The 18,327-nt window shown below is 46.3% G+C and overlaps 1 protein-coding gene across 1 annotated transcript in view; it reads right to left on the bottom strand.

Moving 5' to 3' along the window:
* ARHGAP42 (Rho GTPase activating protein 42) overlaps nucleotides 1-18,327 on the bottom strand; it is a 285,026-nt gene that overhangs the window by 51,503 nt on the left and 215,196 nt on the right. The window contains exons 8-13 of the mRNA XM_083170082.1: nucleotides 16,572-16,676; nucleotides 12,576-12,705; nucleotides 7,977-8,077; nucleotides 6,215-6,324; nucleotides 5,626-5,704; nucleotides 1,214-1,253 (exon numbers count right to left, since the gene is read on the bottom strand). Coding sequence (XP_083026208.1) covers nucleotides 1,214-1,253; nucleotides 5,626-5,704; nucleotides 6,215-6,324; nucleotides 7,977-8,077; nucleotides 12,576-12,705; nucleotides 16,572-16,676 — 565 coding nt within the window. The remainder of the gene's footprint in view (nucleotides 1-1,213; nucleotides 1,254-5,625; nucleotides 5,705-6,214; nucleotides 6,325-7,976; nucleotides 8,078-12,575; nucleotides 12,706-16,571; nucleotides 16,677-18,327) is intronic.

Raw genomic sequence — 18,327 nt, forward strand, 5'->3', positions numbered from 1 at the left:
GAAAATAAAACTTTATTGTTAGAAAGATACATTACATGTTGATGTAACCTGTGAGAAAAAAATCTTCTTTACATAGTTGGCCCTCAACACGCAGAGAATATTGGGGCCCTTCTCTATGGTAACTGGTTGAGAAGTGTTTCTCACTCATATGTCTGCTTCCACTGCATTATCGAGACCAATCAGCACTCAGAAGGGCTCGTAGAGTTGATCCAGCTGACAGCGCCCCCTCCTGGATCCTGCATGTTACATGCCAATGTACACTCATAGGCCTAGCAGCCATCCTAGGCCTATGTGAGCTCACACATACCCCTTTGCTGACCATGGCTAGCAGTATCTGGCATTGTAAGCTGTGTGTGTAACAGGAATCGGGATTGGTATCCCTAAAACAAAACCGCCTCCGCCCCCCCACATTAATTTACTTGGGGGTGCAGGCAGGTGGTGGAGCTGCCAGGTGGAGGCAGTCAGCAGCTATGTGGAGGAGGGGGTGTGATGCAGGGAGCTGTTGATCCGGCAGTGCGTTGGTGCGGGTGGGCAGCAGAGGTGCTGCTGGGAGCGGTTGGTCAGGTGGCAGAGGTGCAGCCTGTCACCTATGACCAAGTCACACTGCTCAGAGCCGCACGTGGGTGGGAAGGGACGACAGCCTGGTAGCATCTGAGCGGGTGCTGAAGTCTAATCCTGAAATCCTGGGAATGAAATCCTGGCAATTTTAAGGCCAAATCCCAGGATCTTTCTGATCTTGAGATTGGCCTCCCTACTGTCAATGGGCTGGGTATTGATTGGCAGGTAACATTAATCTGCGGGCAGCAAAGGGACTCTAACCAGTCCATTCAGATACAGCAGAACTTGGGGGCAAATGTATTAAGCCTAATAAAGTGATAAAGCGGTGATGACAGTTAGCAGCTGATTGACTGCTGTGTTCTCACCTTCCACTTTATCCCTTTACTAGGCTTTATACTTTACATCTGCCCCCTAGTGCTGGTAATACAGTAATACCTTATGCCAGCAGCATACTCTGCCTTGTGCCAGTTGTATACACAGTAAAGTAGGAAACGTTTTAATCCTACAGTATGGGAATAATGAACAACATACAGTATGTGCTTCTCTTTCTTCAGATTCTGTATTCTGTATGTCACCCTCCTGGGGGGGCCCTGGTCGCTCCTATTCTGTTCTCCCCACTAAATGGTTCTGTGCTTATAACACTTTGTATACTTACTCTCTTCCTTTTTGCTGATGATTGCTGGAAGTGTGTATATCTAAAATAGGGGGGAAAAAACAGCATTAACCTCCTAACAAATTCAGTTTCCTTTTCCTATGGCTAAACCAAGTTTGGGGTGCCTCCATTTTGTTTCCATCATCATGCCTTTCAAATAGTTTTGAGACAGGTGACATGGCCAAACCTTTAACAGTGTCCATCTAACCTGCCACAGCCCCGACCATTGTACTCCAACCAACGACTTGTACCATAGTAGCAAAGTCATACAGCACCTGCACACCGCACCAGTGCGATGGGAAATACTGTACCTAACTAAATTCCTGCCTGTTGGGGACAGTGTATACCCAGTCAGGACAGCAGGACAGAGACCTCTGATTGTTCTGTCAATATCGGGACAGTCACTTACGTTTTCAGTGTATAAGTTGTTTAGCAATAACAAATAGTGTGCAGCTGACAGTAATTAAAGACCATGCACGTAAGTGTGCTTGCTTTTGTGTCTAGTGCATTTTATGTCTACATCACTGTCATAAACATTCTGTTCTATCTTAGTCCCAAGGACTCCACACAGGCCATGTTTTCCAGGTCACCCGGCAGGAGTGCTGTGTATCACCAACTGTCATATTTTAAAAATCCACAGGAAACCATGACCTGTGTGGGGTTTTGAGGACAGAGTTTGAGTACCTAAAGGTGCCCATACACGGTATAATTACTTGGTGTGCAGCTCAAAAAGTATGTGCTACACTTACATTTTGTACTAGATTGTATTGCATTGCATCTCATTGCATTGCAAAACTAATGTGATGCAATCTAGTCCAAATTGAATACAATGATTGACCCATGTATAGGCACCTTAAGATGTAGATCAGCGGTTCCCAACCTGGGGTACTCATACCCCTGGGGGTACGCTGAAGACCAGTTGGGGGTACTTGAAAATAATATTGGTAATGGCGGAAGAAGCAATCTCCTGATGGCAGAAGCCTCCATGGAGATAAACCACATTGCCTCACTTCCGGTTCTATGTGCACCATTATCAGCGACTCTCCATGCTTTTGCCTGACCAGCAATCCACTGGGAGCTGCCGACGCTGCTCTCAGACATCAGCGTTCATCTGCCCAGGTGGAGGAAGCAGCGGCATTAATCCTACAGGAGTTAGTTGGAAACCCGGAGACAGTACACCACCAGCGGCCAGACACAGGGGGACCTGATTCCTGACCGCACACTACTCATTCGCTACTCCTTAATACGAGGTTATGCAACCACTCACTTCTACTGCACTCATATGTACTGTGGATATTTCAAATTGAGAGGAGGGGTACTCCTAAATTAAGAACCTAATAAAGGGGTACGGGGGAGAAAAAAGGTTGGGAACTGCTAATCTAGATCATCTTTTGCCGATCATTGTTAAAAGCAGCTTTCCCTGTTTCCCTGGAAGGGGGGGGGGGGTTTGGAGGGCACACGCTGTAGCCAACCAAAATAAATAAAGGCGGTTATTCATCTTTAGTACAAACAGATTTCTTTTTTTATCTTTCTCTTTTAAACAGTGTTTTTTATACTAATACTTTTAGTCTATTTTTTGCTTTACAAGAAGATATTTTGAACAGATTTTTCCATACAACTGTCAGTGACAATGAAGCTTTGGGTCTAAACAACATTGTAACAGAATCTCTTGTGCCGGAACATGTTGCGATTTGATGGGATTTTTGTTTATTCTTGAGCTGATACTTCCTTAGCACTGCTAGAGCTTATCTACAATACGTACTCTCACCAGTGCCATATTTACTATTTGTGCCGATGTAGGTGACTGAGAAGGACGCTAAGGGCCACAGTTATCAATGATGCATAATCCCTTTAGCACTCGCTATAGGGGTTATGTCATCTTTTCAATATTCAGAAAGCAGCGGTAAACTAAAGTTTGCAGATGTTTGCCATATACCGCTCTCACCAGCTATAGAGGGAGAGAGCGGTAAGATCCCCAATGCCAGCCTTTCTGGTTTGGCAAAGCCTTCTGGGCATTGTTGAGTCCCCACTGGGCAAAGCTTTCATGCACATGCACAGACTGGATATTGGCAAAGAGGCAGGTTGCTGTCAGCGTCAGGTTGCCATTTGGCGAGCGGAGGATGCTACAGTACTTAGGGGAGAGACAGCACTGGACCTCGTCGGAGAGGTAAGTAATGCTGGGTACCAGCTGCATTTTTGTTTGTATACAGTATCAGTGATATTAAACAAAAAATACAGTTGGTTTTAGTTTTCATTAATAAATGGGGCCCTGACTTATCTTCAGCTTACATTCTGTATATATTGGGTAGGGAAAGGTGTGTGATGATACTATTAGCTCACCCCTCCCTATCAGCTCAGGTGTGGCTGTGCAGCTTGGTAACAACGCCATGGAGTGTTCCCTCCCACCTTGCAGCCAGGTAGGAACCCTGGGATGAAAAGTTCCGCCCTATGTCGAGAGGTCCACCCTATGTCGAGAGTCTCCCAGGAGCCTTGGGATGTAAAGGTCCTCCCTATGTCGCGAGGTCCTCCTATATCGAGAGTCTCCCAGGAGCCTTGGGATGTAAAGGTCCTCCCTATGTAGCGAGGTCCTCCTATATCGAGAGTCTCCCAGGAGCCCTGGGATGTAGAGGTCCTCCCTATGCCGAGAGTCTCCCAGGAACCTTGGGATGTAGAGGTCCTCCCTATGTCGAAAGTCTCTCAAGAACCTTGGGATATAGAGGTCCTCCCTATGTCGAGAGTCTCCCAGTAACCTTGGGATATAGAGGTCCTCCCTATTTCGAGAGTCTCCCAGGAACCTTGGGATATAGAGGTCATCCCTATGTCATGAGTCTCCCAGGAGCCTTGGGGTGTAAAGGTCCTCCCTATGTCAAGAGTCTTCCAGGAACCTTGGGATGTAGAGGTCCTCCCTATGTCGAGAGGTCTTGCCTATCTCGAAAGTCTCACAGGAACCTTGGGATATAGAGGTCCTCCCTATGCCGAGAGTCTCCCAGGAACCTTGGGATGTAGAGGTCCTCCCCATGCCGAGAGTCTCCCAGGAGATTAGACTGTTATTAACTATGGGTTTGTATAGGGTCAACACTATGAAGATCAACATACATTAGGTCAACCACTAAAGGTCAACAGGGCTTAGGTCGACACACAGAATAGGCCGACACTGCTAAGTTCAACAGGGTCAGGAGGTGGACACAAGCATTAGGTCAACAATGGGAATGTTGAAAGTAAAAAGGTCTACATGAGTTTTACTCATTTTTTGGTCCTGACCATCTCCGTAAGTCAACAAGGACACTGTATTGGTCTGCCGCGTCCACTCACACTGCTTGCCAAGCTTCCATCACGGTGCCACCCTGTGCTCGGCACACTATAAGATTCTCCCTCCACGCCCTGGTGGATGGTAGGATATGAAATACCGCCGGTTTTGGGAAAAATGTGAAAAACTCATGTCAATCACCTGTGTCGACCTTCCGACCTTGTCGACCTTAGCCATGTCAACCTATTTCATGTGTCGACGTAAGCCCTGTTGACTATTAGTGGTCAACCTAACTTCTGGCAACCTTCATAGTGTCGACAGAGCGACCATATTCCATAACAATGCATAGCTTACCCACTGTGCCTGGGATTGGGTGTGTGTGTGTGTTCGTGCGTGTGTGTCTGTGTGTGTGTATTTCCGTTTTTGCCAGAATTCGGCTTTCCTGTACTAATACCTCTCTGACCAATGCAGTAGATATAGTACATAGCTACCACATGCTACATAAGAAAATAAAAATGATATAAACTGACTACGTTGTAACAATATGTCACTAAATACTGTTCTAACTACAAGAATACAGCTGTGCTAGTAAGAGGTCTAAAACACAAAGCATCTGTACAATACCATGTGCCTTCATATACTGTACAAATCAGAACATCTACTGTACATTGACCATTACTCCAGCCCTTGTCTTAGGCTTCGGAACTGTCAAGTATGACCAAACCTCAAATATAAACTGCATTAGATGAAACAGCTACTAATTACAATCACAAACATACATGTGTCAGTGCTGATAGACTGATGGAGAACATGAGGAGCTTAGCATTGTGCAGCTGCATCCAGGCCACAGCTTTCCGTTATATCTCATGTCATCCTAAAAAAGGGTCACGGTCTGCGCCCTTTAGGCTTAAACACAGGAAGTCAGGATAATATTTCTCATAAGTTCCAGAAAGTCTTCAAATGAACAAAATACAGTATTTGTGCATATTACTAGTGAGGATGAGGAATTACTGGTTACTTAGATACACAACAGCTGGCTGGCATCATAAGGCCTCTTGCTGAGAAGTGATCCAATGTCAGTGGCTCTTTATATTGAACATATGACTTTGGCTCATTAAGTAGAATGTCCCTTCTAGAGCTACCGAATGAATAATGTACAGTATCTTACCGGTTCTTTTCCATCCATCGCCTCCAGCCACTGCTTTCTGTTGGCCTCAGACAATGCCTGAAGGGTTATGATCCCCTGTCTGCAAAAGACACAAAAAGTGTTGATGAAGAAAATGTGGGAGGATTTTGTATTATCATCACAACCATCCCAAATGTCCCTTCCTGGACAGCTAGGTGCTACTGGACCTTTTCCCTATCCATTGTGTGTGTTAGATGTATGAATGCCAAATTTAAAGGGGTTTTTGACCTGTAAAAGGGAGATAGTCTACCATGAAATGGGACCAAGCCTCCCTACAAGTAGAACCTCTACAGGAAGACTTATATAGGTGCGACAGAGTCTAACCAAGAACCGGCAGATGGTTCCACCCTTACTCTGGTTATCCATCCTCCTCTGACACTCAAACGTTATTAATAAAACATTCCAGTGTTTTTCTCAAATCTATTTATAGCTAAGTGGACAATAGAGAGACTACGCAACTGCAAACCAAATCTATTCTAGTACTCTTTATTAATATAAGAGAAGACACCACAAACAAAACATTTCAAAAACTAATTAAGGCAAATCTTTAAGTCCCGCCACGATAACAAACCTTTCTATGACTTCTATGTCAAAGCAGAACCTCTTGTCTATGGAGTCCGTTTTCCTCCGTATACACATTTTCAGCTTAAACATCTCTGGCGAGCTTGAGATCAGCCCATTCTGGGGGGGAAGAGATAAAAGTGTATATGTATTACACACTATGCTGGGAACACAGGAGCATAGGTGACCAGTAAGGCCATTCATCGGCTGCAAATTACGAGGCTACGGCTTGTGATTGGTCTTTGTGTTGTATGTAAGGGGTAGATGTATGAAGTAGTGATAAGGGAGGAGAAGTGATAAAGTGCCTGGTACTTTATCACCGGCCAATAAGCTCCTGGCCCAGGCACTTTATCACTTTTCCTCCCTTACCACTGCGTCATACTGTACATCTACCCCTTAAAGATTATGGAGCCGGATAGGCCTGGGAGAATCAGATGTACGTTGAAGCCTATAAGAATTTGTTTAAGGTAAAGGGGAAAGCTTAATGGAAGAATGTAAAGATATTTTATTTGAATTCCTTATGGTATTTTTAATATTAAATAAATAACAACAACAACAATAATAATAATAATAATAATAATAATAATAATTTAGTATTGACTGAGAGTAGCCACATGCGTTTTGTAGCTATGTGGGGTACGATTTGGCCCAAAATGAGCCAATTTAGATACAATCTCGACCGATTGTATGTAAATTGGCCATGTTTTGGGCCATTTCGCTGCCGTTTTGATGCAATCCCGATCCGATGCGCGACCCCGCAAGTCTTTAGGTCTTTTCTGAGATCCAACCTGCAGCGGGTAGGATCTGAGAAACGACTATTGTAGTGGGTGCGGATCGCGATCAGATCGCGATCACATCAAGTGCCTTTTCTGTGCGGGTCGGTGGCTCCGTCAGCTCTTGTGCTTTGTGACCTCACAGTATATTGGGTATGAACATTCATACCTGTAATAGTACCAGTGGCGGCTGCAGCGACAACCACATAGTGCAGGGGAGAACCATGTAGCACATATGCTTACATGGTTCTCCCCTGGGAACAGCAGTGCTGTGTGTAGCAGGCACCATGCCGTACCCAGGACTGAGTGAACATCAGGCTTCTCGCTTCTTCTAAGCCCGCCCCCAGACTCCTGTGAAACTAGCAAATGGGAGTCTGGGGGCGGTGAAGGTTTATGCAGAACCCCGGGTGCCACATGGTGCTGCTGATGTTTGATTGTTTGCTTGGTTAAAAAGAATTGATTTTAAAATAACTGTATTATATTATTATATTATAATTGCTGGCCCCTGCACAACGCTGTCAATATCCTGTAGCCCCTGGATTTAAGGTAGCAACTAATTTTAAGGCAAAAAAAAAAACACTATTTTTTTTGCCTTAAAACAAATTGCCACTTTAGCCCTCACAGCTATATCGCTGGAATCGCACCGACACTGGCACACTGGAGCCCACTACATGTGTGCGTTAATGTTATCTACTCCAATGTCTCGAGTCAATAATTAAAATCCACTATAATTATTATTATTTTTTTTAGCAAAGTCACTGGAACAAGGCTGTATGTACATTGCAGACATATTCCTTAACAGCAAAGACATGACGGGGCGTATTTACTAAGATCTATTGAAGATGGGAGGTTGTCATAGCAACCAATCAGAATCTACTTCTAATTTATTTAACACCTTCTAGAAGATAATAGAATCTGATTGGTTGCCTATACCAACAGCCCATCTTCAATAGAACTCCCATCTTAGTAAATACACCCAGAAGAACCTGCTGCGCTTACCACTTTTCCACCCGACTTTGTTTCTGAAACGCTCATGGTAAAAGTTTTGTTGCTTTTGTCATAAGTGCAATAATGCCGCGTCCACGTAAACCCCAGAGGTCCTTAATAAAAAGAGACATAAAAAAAAAAGGACAATTACAACGAGTTTTATTTACAGTACGCAAATTACAGGTGTTATGAACATAGGCAGCGCGAGATTAGAAACATCTTCAATTGTAAGATCTTGTGTCCAGGGTGGAAGAGCCAGTGATCACTCAACAGAAGCCATGCGCAAAGAATCTATCAGTGCAGGGAGGAGAGCCCCCAAAATGATGAAAATTGGAATTGCGGTGCTAGGCCACACCCTCTCCATCTGAGGTCACACCCACTCATCCCGTGTCACAACCGCCCAATTTAAAGAATTACAAAGTTGGGAGGTATGATACGGTCAACTGTTTGGATGTGAGCAAAACATATAATTTCCCCTTTTCTGCATGTTTAACGTCTACACATACTTTAAAGTTTTGTAAACTTTGGAAACCTTTGCAGTAACTATTACTAATGCCACTTATGTCTACTGCATTTGAGACATAACGACATTTAAGGCAATGGACATCCGGACAGTAGCTTAGCACTGTTAATTGACCCACACCTTTACAGTATGTCCATCCTAAGCGCCAGAAACCTTTCAACATAACGAGCTGGACTCTTAATTAGTGATAGGTAATGTCGGGGGCTCAGCACTGGCCTCAGTTTCAGGACACAAGGAGTAAAAACAGAGCTGCCAGAAGCAGCTGCTTTCCCCCTCTGAGGCTCATTAGCCGAAAACAGCTGGACGGGAAGCGGCTCGCAGGTTACAGGTGTCCGAGACATATTGATTCCAACACAACAAAAAAAAATGCATCACGTACGAGTGGAGCAGAACCAACCCTCTACAGACATAGTAAAAATAGATCTTAAAGTCAGTATAAAAGGAGCGCATTTAAAGGTTTACGAAAGGGAACTTTGTAACTGGCTTTAAAACTATCAAGGAAAGAAAATAGATGTGAGATTTGGACAGAAGCTCGCTTGATGGGCGGCTGAGCACATTGTCAGGTTTCCCCACTCTATTATCCCACGGTATGGGATTGGACATGGATAACTGGATCAACCCAATGCGTTCTATGGGCCTGATTGTTAGCAAAGCAAAAAAAGCACGCAAGTGGGCAAAACCATGCTGCACTGCAGGTGAGGCAGATGTAAAGTGCGGTACTGGAGAAAACAGTATTGGTGGGCAAAACCATGCTGCACTGCAGGTGAGGCAGTTGTAACATGTGCGGTACTGGAGAAAACAGTATTGGTGGGCAAAACCATGCTGCACTGCAGGTGGGGCAGATGTAACATGTGCAGCACTGGAGAGATCAGCATTGGTACACCCCTCTTGCCACTAGGCCATTCCCCCTACATTTTGGGGGAGTGTCCCTCTTTATGCCTCTCCAATGTTGGGAGGTATGTCACCATTAATGGCCAATGTTCATTTTTGTAGTATCCAATAAGCGGGGAAACATACATACCCATGATTACAGCGGGTATCAGTGAAAGGAATGCAGCCATCGGGCTAATAGGAAATCACCCCTTGCGACAGAGAGTGATGTGAAAAGGGAGCATGGTGATGTCATATTAGTGACACGTCCACACTGTCAACGTTGTTAAATCATGAAAAACAGGGACATTTCAAGGTAGAAACATTTCCTGGAACAAATGTTTTAAACCCTTAAAAACAGGGACAGTTGGTAACGATCATACTAACGTAACTGGGGCAGTTCCGTGTTCTGTAGGTGAAACAGGCGTGACCGGTAAACACTGCCTTTATCTGGTCTTTCCACCCGGCCTTATGTTATGGATCACAAATTCTTACGCAGAAACCAGATTAATTTTTAATTGAAAAAATGTTTCAGCTGTTTAGCAGAAAGAATTAAAGCTCAGCAAAGCGTGCAATCACAAACATAGTGCAAGCCATTAACCGAGGCAACGGGCACCGCCGTTATTACATTGCTGGTAAAGTGCAGCGGAGATTCATTTCAGTGAAATAGGATAACATGTTAGACAGGGCTTTAAACATAGCCTTTGACAGCAGATAAGAACCCCATGTACTCGCACACAGTTACACACTTGGGTTTTCTATTTTTGTTGGGAGCTATGCTGTATTCTCCTACCACTCCTACCTCCAAGTACAGTATATGGACCTGTAGCCCCACCTTCTCCTACCGTTCCTACCTCCTAGTATATGGACCTGTAGCCCCACCTTCTCCTACCACTCCTACCTCCTAGTATATGGACCTGTAGCCACACCTTCTCCTACCACTCCCACCTCCTAGTATATGGACCTGTAGCCCTACCTTCTCTTACCACTCCTATCTCCTAGTATATGGACCTGTAGCCCCACCTTCTCCTACCACTCCTACCTCCTAGTATATGGACCTGTAGCCCCACCTTCTCCTACCACTCCTACCTCCTAGTATATGGACCTGTAGCCCCACCTTCTCTTACCACTCCTACTTCCTAGTATATGGACCTGTAGCCCCACCTTCTCCTACCACTCCTACCTCCTAGTATATGGACCTGTAGCCCCACCTTCTCCTACCACTCCTACCTCCTAGTATATGGACCTGTAGCCCCACCTTCTCTTACCACTCCTACTTCCTAGTATATGGACCTGTAGCCCCACCTTCTCCTACCTCCTAGTATATGGACCTGTAGCCCCACCTTCTCTTACCACTCCTACTTCCTAGTATATTGACCTGTAGCCCCACCTTCTCCTACCACTCCTACCTCCTAGTATATGGACCTGTAGCCCCACCTTCTCCTACCACTCCTACTTCCTAGTATATGGACCTGTAGCCCCGCCTTCTCCTACCACTCCTACCTCCTAGTATATGGACCTGTAGCCCCACCTTCTCTTACCACTCCTACCTCCTAGTATATGGACCTGTAGCCCCGCCTTCTCCTACCACTTCTACCTCCTAGTATATGGACCTGTATCCCCGCCTTCTCCTACCACTTCTACCTCCTAGTATATGGACCTGTAGCCCCACCTTCTCTTACCACTCCTACTTCCTAGTATATGGACCTGTAGCCCCACCTTCTCCTACCACTCCTACCTCCTAGTATATGGACCTGTAGCCCCACCTTCTCCTACCACTCCTACCTCCTAGTATATGGACCTGTAGCCCCACCTTCTCTTACCACTCCTACTTCCTAGTATATGGACCTGTAGCCCCACCTTCTCCTACCTCCTAGTATATGGACCTGTAGCCCCACCTTCTCTTACCACTCCTACTTCCTAGTATATGGACCTGTAGCCCCGCCTTCTCCTACCACTCCTACCTCCTAGTATATGGACCTGTAGCCCCACCTTCTCTTACCACTCCTACTTCCTAGTATATGGACCTGTAGCCCCGCCTTCTCCTACCACTCCTACCTCCTAGTATATGGACCTGTAGCCCCACCTTCTCCTACCACTTTTACCTCCTAGTAAATGGACCTGTAGCCCCACCTTCTCCTACCTCATAGTATATGGTACTGTAGCCCCACCTTCTCCTACCACTCCTACCTCCTAGTATATTAACCTGTAGTCCCATTGTCTCCTACCATTGATACTTCCTAGTATATGGACATGTAGCCCCACCTTCTACTACTACTCCTACCTCCTAGTATATGGACTTGTAGCCCCACCTTCTTCTACCACTTCGACCTCCTAGTATATGGACCTGTAGCCCCACCTTCTCTTACCACTCCTACTTCCTAGTATATGAACATGTAGCCCCACCTTCTCCTACCACTCTTCTTCTTCTACAACATCTATTTCTTAGTATATGGACCTGTAACCCCCCCCCCCCCTTTTACCACTCCTATCTTCAACCTCAATAAGGAGTTTAAAGAAAAACATGCTGCAAAATGTCCCTACCTGCATTAAAGGCAAAATCATTGCTTTTTTAAATGTTGACAATCGGCAGGCCGGCCCATTAGCATGTGGGAACTCCCAGCGTTTCATGGGCGTTCCCATGAGAATGCTGGGTGTTCCTATGCTAATGGGCTGGTGGCGTGGGTCCGGGGGATGGCAGCTAACATCACCTCTTCCCTCAGAATGTGCACGCACATCTAAGGTTGCCCTGAGCACATTCCACCTCATTCGATGGTAGGCAACCATCGAATGATGCGGGTGTTCCCCCACAGGCTGCGAATGGATGTTTATTTAAAACATCCATGGTGTACCACTATTCGCAAGGTGTGATCTGGTGGACTCGCAAGGATGCGAATTCGCATCCGAGCGAATCAACAAGAATAACCCCCTAAGTGTAATGATAATTTGTCATATGACTGTACCGTGTATGCACTATTAACTATGATATAGAGGGCAGTGAATTGACACGAGCTCCGAAGAACGTTACAATCCAGGCTGGCACGGAAGAGGGCAAATAAATTGTCTTTTCACATTACAATTTCACAGGGGGATAATGATCGCAAAACTGCACAGGTCAGCTCCACGGAGGACAAATATTCCCCGTTATCGCATAAAGTGATATAACATTACAGCACAACATAATGGAAGCGGAGCAGAAGGACATTTGCATGACTCACGTTTCTCCTGTACATATAAATATCCCTCCATGGTCCACTGGCTGGGTGGTCTGTAATCTTGGTCTGCAGATTTCATTCTCTGCATTAACCGTTCCATCTCCTGCCGGGTGCTTTCAAAGTTATTCCGTGTCTGTGAAATAAGGATGTCATCTGGTCAGTCCACCCAATTTGTAAGATATTGTGCATTTAGGGCTGATTCCTGGTACATACTTTGCATTCGCTGATGGTTAGAGCTCTCAACACCCAAATCTTCTAAATACACATTGGCGCCTGAGCAAATGTAAGTCTAAATATCCCACTAATATGCAACTGACACAGGCAGGAAGTGATCAAGGTGTCCATACACGGTACAATATTCTCTGTGCGCTTTGAACTAGATCGCAACGCATGCGATTTGCGTGTGCTGCGATCGGAACCTAGTTCAAAAAGCACGGGATGCAGAGACTTCAGGCCAGATGTACAGATGGAGCGCCTCTCTTCTTTGGCCGGGGATCGCCAGCATGTCTCCGCCGGCGATCGCCGGCACAGAGGCGCTCCATCTGACTGGGACGTGTGAGACACACGCGTGTCCCAGTTTCAGGACGGCGCTGCTGTTGGAATAGGGGGGACAGCGGGGCGGCGAGGGGCACCGGGGGAGGTGGCAGGCAGCTCCGTAGCCACGGGGCGTGCGCGAGCGTCTCATGCCCGCACGCCCCTGGCGAGAGCCAGCCGCTGGCAGGGAAGAGGCCGGTTCCAGCTATACTAAGCTTAAAAAGTGATAAAATGGAGAGTGATAAACCGCCAGCCAATCAGCTCCTACCTGCCATGTCATTGGTCGGGTTTGAAAAATGACAGGTAGGAGTTGATTGGCTGGTGGTTTATCACTCTCCGTTTTATCACTTTCAAGGCTTAGTACATCTTGCCCTTTATGTGCTGTACGATGCGATGCTCACGGGAGCGCGCATTGCATAGCATCGCACAGCACCACTGTACCGTGTATCTGACGTCAGAGACTTTCCCCTTGCGTATACGCGATGCGATCGTAGTTGTTTAATAATCGCTCAGTTTGCAAATCCTCTAATTAGTGATCCAGGCTGAATTACGCCCTATACATTGTACTGTCATGTCCAGCGGCGTAACTATAGCACCGCAGCCCCCGCCACCGCGGGGGGGCGCTGTGCATGTGGGGGCGCCGGGGGCTGCGGTGCTATAGTTACCCCCCCCCCCCCAATCCCCCGCAGACTTACCTATCTCGCTGGTCCCGGCGGCTCCGTTCTTCTGCTGAGGACCACCACAAAATGGCCGCACCCATATAACACACAGTTTTCTGAAACTGTCTGCTGTATGGGGGCGGCCATTTTGTGGTGGTCCTCAGCAGAAGAAGAACGGAGCAGCCGGGACCAGCGCTATAGGTAAGGCTGCAGGGGATTGGGGGGGGTTTGCATGGGCGGCGGGGGATTGGGGGTGCTTGGCGGGGCGGCAGGGGGTGTGCCCAAAACTTAGTTACGCCACTGGTCATGACATCAGACATACAAGGCTGTAAAATGCACACAATGGTGGAAATTAACGAAGGTGGGAATTCTACTTCACAAGGGATGTTGCTGAGGGCAACCAATCAGAATCTACTTCTTATTTACAGTATTTAGCACCCTCTAGAATATAATAGACAGGATCTGATTGGTTGCCCACAGCAAAATCCCATGTGAAGTAAACATCTCATCTTAGTAAATTTCCCCCGAGGTCTGATATGCAAGCAATAAAATTATTCCCCAATGCGATCAGCTTTGTTTTCAATGTACATTTGTGAATGTTTATAATTTAGTTTTTTTAGCTGTCACCTGTCACTTAGCACAAAGGCCAGCGATGTAAAATCCCGGCAGAATGCTTGTACAACAAAAGGGTTACGCTGCAGACCTCCGCTCCTGTTTCCAAGACAATCTGAAAGCAACTACCCCATTCATGTGCAAAGGCTCTGCTAAGATGTACTAAAACTCTGCTAAGGCGCTAGAAAAGGTGTCCAGTATCTTTTTATCCATGAATAAGTGAAGTCTCTAATACCCCTTTCACATTACAGCTCAAACATGGTATATTGCTAATTTTGAAGGGTTTTAAAATGGTTTTATCTGTAATGTGAAAGGTCCATTCTGAATTTACCAGTTCTAGAATACCGGTAATTCAAAACGGGTTAAAAGCAGGGTCCTACCCATTTCAGAGCCGATCCAGTGTGTAGTGTGAACGGCTCTGAAATGGTATTTTGACCACATGACTGTAATTAGGCAGGTGATAGGATGTATCCCTGCCTGATTACACTCTGCGGTCCCTACGGAGGATGGGAACCAGGGGGTCCCTGCGCCGGACGGGCAGATAGCGGCGGGGTCCCTGCAGAGGATGGGAACTAGTTTCTAGTTCCCATCCTCCACAGGGACCCCACCACTAATCCGGCGAAGGGACCTCCTGCGCTGCCTGGAGCCTGCAACACTCCTGCCGCAGGTCCAGCCAGCCGACTCCCGGAGCCGGTAAGTGCCGGAGCCGGCTCCCGTGGATCATGGCCTACTTCCTGCCCAGAGCCGCGGCCTCAATTTATAGCCCCCCCGGCGGAGGTGATCACCCGGGGACATCCGGTCCGCCGTGAAACGATATGGAATGTGAATGGACCCGAAACTTTATTTAAACGGTAATGTACACTTTTGAAGATGCAATGTAGAAGGGGTTTAACCCGTTTTTTTAAACATTTACAAAAACGGGTTGAAAGCAGGTTTGCAATGTGAATGCAGCATAACTTGCAGCAGCCTTTTAGTTTCGTAAGTAGAAAATGCAGCCGCACAAAATACCCACATGGCAAGAAAGGTGTTATCTTGTGTAGCATCGCTGTAGCACAGTGGTTAGTGTTGGTATTGCAAGTCTGATTAATGACCAGGGCCTACCCGCATTTTTATGAAATTTCCCCTGGGTTTTGTTTTATTTGACTATGTTTAATCTTTTAGAATTTTAGTTAAGGGTTTTCTCGGCTAACCTTGACACTCCAGCTGTTGTTGAACTACACATCCCAGCATGCCCTGCTACAGTTTTACTATTTGGCCATGCTAAAAACTGATGCAGGGCATGCTGGGGTGTGTAGTTCAACAACAGCTGGAGTGTCAAGGCTAGTCATCACTGTCCTATAGGGTTGTAAGGGGAGTCGTTTGTTGAGTCTTAGCTGATGCTAGGCAGATTTAGTACCAATCTAATCTGGTTCACCCTCCGAGACTCCCTATTTACTGTGTTGGTTCCGCACACTCAAATGAAGACCACAAGCAACAAGAATGTGGTATAATACCAGGTGGGATACCCTTGTGCCTGCAGTCACAGCTAGAGACGCCGACGGGTCCGCCAGGCCATGTTAAAAATGGAGGGTGTGTGGCCACTGGGTGGGGTGGGGCCTCCAGAGGAGGCGTGGCCACATCCCCATTGGAAATAAAATTAATGAGAAGGATAGAGCTTCTGCTGCAGCTGTCTCTCTCCCCAGCTTAGCACAGGGCACTGATCAGCACGTGCTGAGCTGAGGAGAAAGGCTGTGCTGCGGCAATAACCTGTCACCTATTTCCCCACTGCCCGGCTCCCTGCAAACGGTGGAGGGGGGAGAGGAACCCAGGCCCCTCCAGCAGACCTGGGCCCAGGAAAAAAGTACCTGTTCCCTCCTCTCTCGACGCCACTGACCACAGCATAATAAAAAACTAAAAACAAAACAAAAATAAATTTGTTTTAAACCAGCCACGCCTGTTGCCAAGTATTGGAACCAATGTTGGTACTGTCGACAATCAGTAGCACTACTAGTAACGATTCACACTAACCAGATTGCCAGTGCGAGGCCACGCCTATGTTGCCGATAAGGAAATAAAGTTGTTTTTGTCAAATCTTCAGCTAGAATAATGTATATTTTCCCTTTAAACTGCATCTCTTGAAGGACAAATAGTTTGCATCCATATAAATTACATCTTATTAATTATTCATGAGGTTCCGGCAATAAGCCGAGCTTACGTTTTGTAAATTGAACTGCAGCTGCTCCTTGTAGGGTGTAAATTCTCTGGCCAGCTCGTATCCCTCATGGTAGAAGGTAAAGAGGCCCTGGAGGAAGGCCAAAAGCTGCAAAGGTAAAAAATAAGAAAACAAGTAATGAATATTACAGACCAGAAAAAAAGTAAACGCCATCAACCACAGATTTACTACTGATAAGCAACCACTCGCAATTAATGAGAGATCATTTGTTTTAAAGGCCTTCTGCTCCAAGGTTCAATTAAGATTAAAAAAAAAAAAGTTAAATATGACTTCAACGTGAAGACGAGTCGCGGGCTATTTATCCCGCAACCAAACTGTCCTTTAATCCATGAATTCGATTTAAAAGAAAAACTGGTATTATAATTCAACATTTCGCCTCTCTAGATATCCACAAATAAATAATTTCAAGTGCTCAGTGGTTAAGGTAAAGATTTTGTTAAGACTGTAATTGTAAACCATAAATATCTCGAGTCTTCAGCCTGGTGGAGGACATATTGGTTATCTGTGAGTCGTAACGATGCCTTGCCGGAAAACAACATGCATTCGTCAAGCGGGAGGAAGGGAGGAAAGTCGCTCGATAGAAAATACCCAGCACCAATTTCTCTGTGGAATTTGCATCTTTCAAAACATGAAAGTACTTTTTTATAGACTTCACCGGGAGAGATTTATCAACGCTTGAAGACTTGGAGAGTGATAAAGTGGAGACAGATATTAACCAATCAGCACCTTACCGCCATGCCGCCATGTTACAGGCTGTGTTCGAAAAATGACAGCAGTTGATTGGTTGGTAGTATTTTCTCTCTCCACCTTATTTCCTCTACCAGTTTTGGGAAATCTCCACCAGTGTCTTAATGGCCCTTATTCTGATCGGTGCGGCCGGATCCGATTATGCGGCCAGGACCGTGCGTGCGAAACCCCGCCTTCCATACGGATCGCCAACTCCGTCCGTACGCGGTAAGAATCTGGCCGAACGGACCGCACGTGTATTTTTCACGGAATACATCTCCTCCATCTAAGGGAACCTCCCCCATCATTCGATGGTCGCAGACCATCGAATGCAGGACCGAGTGCTCCACCAGCTCCCGCAACCTCAGACCACACAGACATTTTTCCGTGCAAAAGCAGGGATCTGGGCGGGCAGCTGACATCCGGCGATGTCATATGTCCGCCCCCTACACGTGCGTCACGGCCGCATTACCATACGTACGCCCAGCGTTTGCATGGGAACGCCCATGAAATGCGGGGCGTATGCATATGGTAATGAGCCCAAATAGCCCTTCACGCCCCTCTCCACCCCCTGTTCGGAGTGTTCACATTTCATGCGGGATTTGGCCGTACGCCCCGCTCGTACATGCGCAGAGACGCCTCTGCACATGCGCAGACACAAAACATCGGCGGGCCGAACGCACGTGGATATATCCGCACCGACCAGAATAAGGGCCCATGTTATCCCATATTAATATGTTTTAATTAGCCACAATAAAAATATTAACTGATGAAAAAAAAAAGACTATGTTTTTCAGTTACACAGGGAAGTCAGACAACGACAGACCAGGAACCGGCGGAGGCAGCCATTTTGTGGGCTCGCTTATACTCATGGGAATGCAGCCTGTGATTATCCTTGGAAACACGGATATCACTAAGGCAGTAGCACAATGCAATGAAAAATCCAAGATGTGGGACCACCATGCTGATAGCAAATGTGCTGGCTTACTGGGGTGTGGACTCTAATGGCAAC

This window comes from Crinia signifera, chromosome 2 (assembly GCF_055691185.1).
Source record: "Crinia signifera chromosome 2, ASM5569118v1, whole genome shotgun sequence".
NCBI lineage: Eukaryota > Metazoa > Chordata > Amphibia > Anura > Myobatrachidae > Crinia > Crinia signifera.